Consider the following 9,687-nt stretch of genomic DNA (forward strand, 5'->3'; position numbering starts at 1 on the left):
AGAATGCTTATGTCCAATCGATCGTTGTTGACGAATCTGTAAGCATCGTACATAAGCTGAGCGCGATTACGGTGATGTACTTTATGGGGTTGCTCTACCAAGCCATCAGCAATTAAATGCCAGTTTTGTTCATCGTAGTTAATGCGATAGTAACCCGTGGATTGTTTATTCAAAATCAACCAATCATCAGCGGCAACTTCTTGGTCGGTGATAGTGATTTGTCTGGTATTGAGAAGGTAATGCGAAGCCGTTGTATTACGGAAGTCTGACTTGGAACGGGCAACATAGTTGAATGGCACGTAGTATGTTTTGTCCGAAGTAATGTTTACGTTATCATTGTAAGCAGTTTGGGTGATCGTGAACGTGTTGGAGCTGTAATTTCGTGTAACTGTTAGTAGTGGATAGCCAGATTGCTGTGACCATGTGGGGAACATAACGTCTATGCGCGCGGGAATGCTGAGTTGGTGTTCATCAACAGCACTCTGCAGTGCTGAAAAAAGCTCCCATTCCTCGGCAGAGTCGAATGCGCTGCATTAGTGGTTTGAGTAAGATTTAAGCGAAATTTATAAACAAGTAAAGCACTACTATATATGAAAACTTACTTCTGAGTTAGATATTTGTTCAAACCGGAACGAAATACTGAATCGCCGAGAGCATGCTGCCACATGAAAAGTACCGAGCAAGGTTTGGCATAAGAAGAGGTACCGTACCGAGCTGAAATCTCGGTGGGTGTTTGCGCATAATGGGTCATGGGCACCACGCTACCACTACCATCATAAATAAGCGCCGATTGGTAGTTGTTAGTATGCATTATTTGATAGACGTCCCACTCGGGATTAACCTAAATATGTTGGAGTATTAGAGAGGTGATAAGAAGTGGCATAGCATTCGTTATCCGCTTTGATTGCCAATAAAAAAAACTCACCTCATTTACGCCATGGTATGAGAAGAGTGTCGCGAAACCCTCTTTGAGCCACAGATATGTCCACCACCTAACTGCTACATGATTACCAAACCATTGGTGTGTGAATTCGTGTGCGATGATATTGGCGATGGAGTTCTGTGTGCTTGACGTCGACGAACTTTTGTTGTAAAGCAAGTACGCTTCACCATAAGTGACCAATCCCCAATTTTCCATAGCGCCACCCTTTCCAGGTATTGCCACTTGTACCATTCTCGGCAGCGCAAAAGGCACATCGTAGTACTCGGCCAAGCGCTGTAAGATCAATATACCCGAGAGTAGACCGAATTCATGATTGTCAACAGTTCCCGGCTTCGAATAGAGCCGGTGTGGCAGTGAATGCAACACACCTTCAGACCATTCATAGTCGGACACATGGAAAGCAATCAAATATGTGGAGACAGTCACATTTGTCTTATCGAAGACCGTTACACCAGTTCTGCAAAGAGAGACCATTTTTAAGGTAACACATTTTTATATAACACTAAATTTAAAGTTGTATGCTTACGAGCTGGCGGTTTCGTTTATCGGCATATTGGATATTGCACTATACGAAGGATCGTGTTTGATGGTTATTGTGAAGGTGGCGCGTTTGGCTGGTTCATCGTAACAGGGAAATGCGTGGCGGGCATTTGTGGATTCGAATTGTGTTGTTGCCATATAACTGTAAGTAAAAAATTTATTTTTAGCAATTAGACCAATATATATATGTGATTTCATTATGCATTTCTTATTGTCTTACTGCACTTGATTGAGTTCGTCAGTGTAGGAAAGTCGATGAAATCCTCCAGCGTCGGTTCGCAATTGGCCATTATACGCAATAGTCAAAGTCCAGTTAGTATCTTTGTTAAGGCTAAGACTTGCGTTTACTGGTGTTAGACTAAGGAATTCCCTTTCGGATTCGTATGACCAACTCAATTCATACTCAATTGCATTTGCTTGGCTTGCATTTTTTAATGGTGGCCTGGAAGCCTTCAAGTTGACGCGCATGTACTACAATGGTTCTTGTGTCCTCGGTAACCGTTATCAGAATTTGAACTTTGCCGGTAAAATTTCTTGTACCGTTATGCACATTCGTTGTCAATTCGATGTCGTAATGTATGGGCTCGGTGTTGTTTGGCAAGCGGTAATTGCCATCAGCACGCACGCTATAATCAATTCCTGATTCTTTTTCAACGATATGATCGCTTGGACTTTCAATGTCCTGCGGCGGCAGATGAGCTACTGATGCCTCTGAGGTCTCTAATACAGATGAGGCAATTAGGGCCAATGTGGCCAAAAGGACAACGTTCAGTTTAACTTTAGTGTGGATCATTTCGTGAACTAAACGGCCGCAGCTCAAGAAACGAAATACTCAAAAGAAATTTATTGTGGGTCATTTTTAAGGTCTTCAAATTGACTTGGGTTTGGCTATCAGTAATATCGATTTGCAATTTACGTGATAGGCAAGTGATTGATTGTAGTGCTTTTCAGATTGGATTGTGGATCTAAGCGGTGTCTGCGGGCGTCGAGAAATTTGTTTCGTTTAATTCGCATTTGCTATCTTTATGAAGCATTATTGGACATTCCGATTAGTCTAATGGATTTTAGCGGTGTTATGAAACATTTATGACACCCGCATATCGGGTCATAAAGGTTGATAAGAGGTACATTTTTTTAAATAAGGAAGTTAAGTGCACACTTACTAGGCATTTTTGTATTTTATTTACATTTATGTAAATGTATGAGAAGGTTTTTCGCTACTCACATCAGTATATTTCAATGGTCACGTACAATCAAATTATCAAATAAACTTTATTATAACAACCAGCTATTTTCGATTGCTTACTTTGAAGTTAGTTTGCGCCAGTACTACTTTCAAAAGAATTTGATATACGATGCCATAAATTGGCCGATTTTTTTGTGATTTGGTGACTACGTATTGAAGCATGATGCCATAGACGTCGTTGAGTACAAAATTCCGATTTAGTTTGTGCCCACGTCTCGCTATCAAAAAATTGTATTTGCCTAAACTGTGTCAAACAAAAAATTACTACATTGTTTTCTTTCGGTCTGGATGTGTCTTGATTAGGAATGTTAATCCCGGGATCCCGAAAGCCCGGCCTTTTTAAGATATGGGATTTTTTGTTGTTGTTGTTGTAGCGGCTACAACAACCCCGCCCAGATCGGTTAATTCCTCACTCGGGATTTGTAATTTGCAATGGTGGCAATAATAGAAACGGCTTATGTTAACAAGGTTTTGCTATATTTCTTTTGTTCATTTAATATTTAAATACTATTTTTTTTATAAATGTAGAGCTAATTATACATGCACATAACACCGTGTGACAAGCAATTTTACATCAATCAATATATTGGCGAAGCCATGGGTCAAATACATGCAGTGAAATGATTTAAAAAATTTAGTGCAATATACTTTGGAAAACAGTATAAGTATAAAACTAAAAAGAAACTCTGTCCTTAAAGATTTTATCCTTGAATAACTTTGCAATTTTGCAATATTTTTGTAGAAAAAATTATATGCAGTCCTTCTAACTTTATTAGTTTAAAAAAATAAAATTGATTAAAATGGCATTTTCAATACCTATTCGTTCTTGTGAATCCAAACAATTTTAATTTTTGTAAATACTACAGATTTTTTTGGTACCCCTTTTTATATTCTACATTGCACTGAATTTTTTAAATAATTTTTAGAATTTAACCTATCTTTGAAATTATAAAGTTCTTATAAAACAAATTCTGAAACCAAAAACGCAGTTTTACTATATCTGGCCCGTAGTGTAGTGAGTATATTGATTGCTGAATTTCAATTGTTATTGTTCCAACCTGTATCAATCTATTTACTCATAAAGTTTAGAAAACTTCGAGGTACGAAATTTTATAAGTATAGCCCATTAAATTACAGGAGGATAAAGTGCAAGTTTCAAGTGACTAAAAGTAAAGTTGATTTTTTATATTTTTTTTTGCTATGGGTGTCACGCCTTTTTTTCCCCTACAAAGTATGTTCGACAATTTATTTATATGAAAGAAAATGACCAGCATGGTTTAAAACATTCCTAAAACTCAATGGTATTTTGTAAATGCATGAAACTTGCATTTTATCCTACTTTAATTTAATGGGCTATAAAACTGCGTACCACAAATTTTTCTAAAAATGCTGATTAAAAAGTTTGAAAATTTATAATTTTTGTACCAATTTTGAAATGCGCATTTAAATGCAGTTAATTATATGTAAAATGAGGTAGACTGTTATAAAAAAAATTTAAATATTAATTAAAGAAATGAAATAAATACTAAATGGTTGAAAAATGGCGTTTCTTTTATTTTTGCCACTTTTGCCGCGTTTCTTTCGACATGCCGTATGTTACTTTATCAGATATGTATGCGCTAAAGTATTGCTAAATGCATATAAATTTAATTAGCTTTGTTCTGTTACTAATGAAATATTTTTCAATTTAAATAATAAAGTGGATTTCAAACCCGTTTATTTATTACTTATTATATGGTAGGACAGCTTCTCAAACTATATTGATGCAATTTTCTCATGTTTAGTTGTTGGAAAATAATGAATATATAAATCCCGGCAGTAATCCCGGGATTGTATGAACGATGTCCCGAAAATCCCACGGATCGCGAAAATCGAAAAAATTACCACCCCTAGTCTTGATCCTGTTACGCATATGGAGGGACCTAAAGTTTTACCCCGCCTCCGAACGGCAATTGTATTTTTATGAGCAGATTTTTTAGGGCAGAAGTACACTCGGAGGTTTACCATTGCCCGCCGAGGGGTGACGGCTGATAGAAAAAACTGTTTTTTTTTCAATTTATGTAGATGACACTCGGATCAGAGATCGAACCCTATTCCTACGTAGTGGTGGTATCCACTCTACTCACTCAGCCACAGCGGGCAACAGCAACATATATACTATATATAAAAAAAAAAAACTAAGTAAAGCAAAAATAGCCAAAACTTTTAAAAATGTCGCGTTCGTATTTATATTCTCGCCACTGTATGTCTAAGGGAACTACGATAAATTGTTTATCGGATAACAATAATAAATATCGTTGACGTCAATTGCTGTGGTGGAATATTGAAGAATTTGCTAAATATTCGTATGCAAAACTATTAAGTACATATCAGTGCACAGTGGTTCAAAACTGGAATTAACAGCTCTATTCTGCGCTGGTAATATGAAGTTTGTAACCGGTAAATAAAGTTCCTGTCAATTTTTAAAACCTTTTCGCATTCTGCGTACTCTTGTAACCGGGAAATTTTGTTACCATCTCATAAGCTGGTAACAAATTATTGCCCCGTAAAATATGCAATGCCAGGATTTGCACAATTCTTCATAGCTGAATTGCTGAATATTTTAACTGCATTACCAACGTACCTAGAATCGCGGTGACAAGAACTGGTAACATTTTTTGGTAATACAATTTTACGGTTACAAAATCTTCGGTAACGTGCAGAATAGACCTGTAACTGTTAATAATTCACCGGAGCTTTAATTTTTAATGAAAGCTTATAAAATTAGCAACAGACCAGTTGACCCATAGTTTTGAATTTTTATTTGTTTATATTAATTTTTTAAGTGAAAAGTTCAGAAAAAATAGCAATTTTGGAGAAAATCGATTCTCCTTCTCTAGTTAGTAAATGTTGCATAACAAGATCTATTTAAAAACCATTGTGGGGTTCCCTCAAATCGAAATCAAATTCACAAGAAAAATTGTTTCACAAAAAATTAACGCGAATTCTCGGCAGCTTGCGGCTTGCACTTCAATCTATCTATAATCTATCTATAAAACTGCATACCCAAATTTTTCTAAAAACTAAAAATAAAGAAATTTTCTTTTAGTGATTTTTTTTTGTAAACATAAAAAAATTTTCCGGTATAATTTATTTTTTCGTTTTGGGGGAACCCTAAAATTGTTTTCAACTAGTTTTATTACTTAACATTAACTGGAACAAGAGTCGATATTCTTGAAAATTGACACTTTTTCTGCAGTTTGCACTACAAAGTTTAATATAAGCAAATAAAAATTCAAAATTCGGACTCAACTGGCCTCTTGCAAATTTTATAAGCTTTCGTTTAAAAAAATTGATTGAAAAATTAAGGCTCCAGTGGATTATGAGCAGTATGCCAGTTTTGAGCCACTTTGCAGCGCTGCTGGCCTCTGTAGGAAATGTGAACATTTCTTCATGCATGGCGGAAAAATTCCGCAGAATGATGAGAGCATTCTTATTCGTTGGTCATTCCTAGTCGGCAGTTGGTTGGCTATCGATATTTGTTATAAGTTTTGTTATCGATGTTACTATCAATTAATTAGTCGATCTTGTTATCGATATATCTATCGATATACCGATGTCGTCGTTGGTATATTTATCGATACAGTTACCGATATTGTAATCGATATAATAATCGGCACATAACATGTGATCACACGATTTGACATTACATGACATGACATCATATGACACTAAATCACATGATTTGACATGACATCACATCACATGATTATCATACATATCGCGTCATCGCACCTCACAGCATCTAGGTGAATATTTAGATGAAGAAAAGGATAAAAGCAAAGAAATTAAAAATAAAAACAAAGATGAAGGCCAAGGTAAATTTAAACACTTTACTTTTATATGAAGAAAAGAGTATAAAGATAAAAATTAAGATACAGGAAACAGAATAATATAAATGTAATTTGAACGATAAAATCAGGTATAAATAAAGAAAAAAGATAAAATACAACCTTAAGCTTATAACATTAAATTAACTAGCCTGTCAATTTATTCACAATTTTGAACCAAAAAAATGCATATGTACATAAATTCGTTACGAGCCAACTAGATACATATGTATCGTATAATTAATTTCTCCAGTGTGGTCCAGGCGCAGTTATTTTTATTTATTTTTTTTTTGCCGTATTTAGATGCCATATTTATGTAGTGGCCAATTAGATTCGATGTTAGCTTCTTTTTGTAAAAATATTAATTTCCTTGAACAATTTCTTGAAAAAATCAGTTTGAATTTCAATGAGTGCTCCTAATGTAACATAGATACATACATGTACATCTCCTGCAACATTTTCAAATGATTTCACCAATTATTTATTAAAACATTTGGTGTTGTAGCGAAAAATTTCTAACAATTTTTGTTTAGAATTTGACAAAAAAAATTAATTTTAAGATACATACATACTAAAATTCCCTATCTCAGACTTCGGTTCAAAAACGCCCTACCTCATTTGAAAATGTATTGAAAATGTGGTGAGATAGGGCGTTTTTGAACCGAATTTTGAGATAGGGTAGGTAGCCAAAATACCAACCTACCAAATGGATAAAAGCTTACCAGTTTTGGTAGAAAAAATCCACTTGTGGCAACACTGGTACCAATCGTAATGGTTTTGAAAAGTTTTGTTTCTTAACTTAAGTATAGGAGGGTTGCCACTGTTTAAAACTAAAATTCAATTTGCCTTAAGGGAATTAGCTAAGATAAATATGAATCATCATATAGGTGCCAAACGGAAAAGATTTTATAGGTAGTAGTTTGAAAATATTTTGAAGAGGGTTGCCACCTGCTTGGAATGCCAAATTTAGTTAACTTATACGCAAGTTATATGAAATATCAAAATATGGATGCTAAAGGAAAGAGTATTAAGAAGTCCTTAGTTTCAAAACTAAGAGCTGGTTCCTCCAACTCAACTAAACTTAGTTTAGCCATTTTTTGGGCTTAAGTCAAAAGTTAGCCTACCTTTTACACAGCTTATAATCGATTTTTTGATAGATTTTGTAATCGATTTAGTTATCGATTTTGTAATCGATCTTGTAATCGATTTAGTTATCTATATTTTTATCGATTTTGTTATCGATTTTGCTATTGATATTATTTTATGATTTTGATATCGACATCTTCATCCATTTTTTATCGATATCATTATCGCTTTTGTTGTCGGTTTTTTTTTCTTAGTGTGTGCTTTCGTTTTTGACTTGGATATGCTCTTAACCATACCACATACGTCTAAGTTTAGCGAATGTATATCCGATACAGCCTGCAGACCAAGATGAAGGCGTTGGACTGTTCCTTTTTTTAACTGAGATTTATTTTATCGGTACAGGGTGATTTGAAATTTGATGAAATTAAAAACCTGCACTAGCCGAGAGCTCTCTTCACTCAGAAACGGCTGTACGGATTTAGATGAAATCTGGCACTCGGAGCGCTTATAGCTACGGTGACCATCCGTCCTTTATTTTAAAGGACAGTCCTTTATTTTAACCCCCTGTCCTTTATAATTTTTGTCAAACTAAAGGACGCCATTTGTCCTTTATTTCTTAAACTGTCCTTTAAATTAGCTTTGGATTTTGCAGAGGTCAATTTTTAAACAATAAAATAAAATTAAAAATAAATTAAAAATAAAAATGTCCATAATGAAACAGAATGAAAACCATAGTCAGTTTGCTTCGCACCCCACTTAAGGGTCACGAATCCTTGATAATACTGATAAGCGAAAATATTTGTATTGTATAATTGAAAAAAAATAATTAACTAATATTTATTATATTTTCGCAGAAAAAATACTATAATTTGAGTAAAATTCATTGTAGGCAAAAGCACAGGGAGTGTTGTGCCCAGGATCGTGTTGAACGCTAAGATTTCAGATCCACTGAAAAATAACAATAAACCTCCGCTCAATTATGATAAACGCATTGTAGCAGCAAAGGATGGCGAAGTCCTTTATAAGGATTTGGTTTCATTTTTCGGAATCGGTTAAGATCCAGTTATAGCGCCATTCGAGAAGAGGAACTTGTACAATTTAATAAAATAATTAAATATGAAATATTTGATCTCAATTACCATCATACAAGTTGTATGTTCGTATTCTAAAATCATTAGAAAAAATGTCCTTCATTTTACGTTCGTTAATATGGTCACCGTACTTATAGCCATGACTAACATTTGGAATATTTTCTAGGTTTTTGAAATTCTATTTTGGGCGTTTTAACGCCATTCGGGTGCAAGTAATTTATATATTGGCATTGCTGAACACAAAATAGGCGTATGCTTGTGATTTACTACTTCTACTTCTCATTTCAAAGATGTTATATCGTAATTAGAATTATTTCCCCCTAAACTTCAGGTCCATAATTCCCCTTTAAAATTGTAATTCCATTCCTATGTCGTGCGAAAATTATACAAACTATCTGTTTTAATTTAATTTTAATTAAGTAATAATCATTTCTTTATAAAAGAAGTTAAACGTGTAATAACAAACTCATCTCCCCTTTTTCATAATCACTTTGCGTAAGAATTTCCCCGCCGCACGAAACATGTGCCCAATTTGTGTGGCACTGCTGCGGGCGCCCAATGAGGCGGCGTGTGTGGATTGTTGGCGTCGTTTAAACCATTCGTAAGTTTGATTGCTGAATTTTTCAAGGAAGATCTCACTGATTTTCACCTTCTTTCCGATGCGTGGCGAATCAGCAGCGATGACACTCTTTTCGCGGCCTACCTTCTGTAGCTCTGTGACAATTTTATTGCGTAAATCGAGGAACTGTAAAAAAAATCAGAAAATTTTAGTCTTGCACCTTTTTATTTGTGAAAAAGTGTGGCAATTACCTGTTCACGATGTACTCGCGTCATATATTCGGCTATGCGATTAAAATTCTCGACAAACATTTGCGAACGGCAGAGCACACGGTAATTGCTCTCGAAAAACTC

The 9,687-nt window shown here is 34.9% G+C and overlaps 1 protein-coding gene and 1 pseudogene across 1 annotated transcript; both read right to left on the minus strand.

Moving 5' to 3' along the window:
- Window positions 1-2,276, minus strand: part of LOC118751423 — a 3,275-nt pseudogene extending 999 nt beyond the window's left edge.
- Window positions 2,277-9,169: 6,893 nt separating this feature from the next.
- Window positions 9,170-9,681, minus strand: LOC118751418. Its single transcript, XM_036486243.1, has 2 exons — window positions 9,586-9,681; window positions 9,170-9,520 (listed from the first exon to the last, which is right to left on the minus strand). Exons 1-2 carry the CDS (start codon window positions 9,643-9,645, stop codon window positions 9,242-9,244), a joined length of 339 nt encoding a protein of 112 aa, XP_036342136.1. The 5' UTR covers window positions 9,646-9,681; the 3' UTR covers window positions 9,170-9,241.
- Between the last annotated feature and the right edge of the window lie 6 nt (window positions 9,682-9,687).

The sequence above is a fragment of the Rhagoletis pomonella genome, unplaced genomic scaffold (genome assembly GCF_013731165.1).
Source record: "Rhagoletis pomonella isolate Grant_MI unplaced genomic scaffold, Rhpom_1.0 Rhpom_scaffold_00693, whole genome shotgun sequence".
NCBI classification, from domain to species: Eukaryota; Metazoa; Arthropoda; class Insecta; order Diptera; family Tephritidae; genus Rhagoletis; species Rhagoletis pomonella.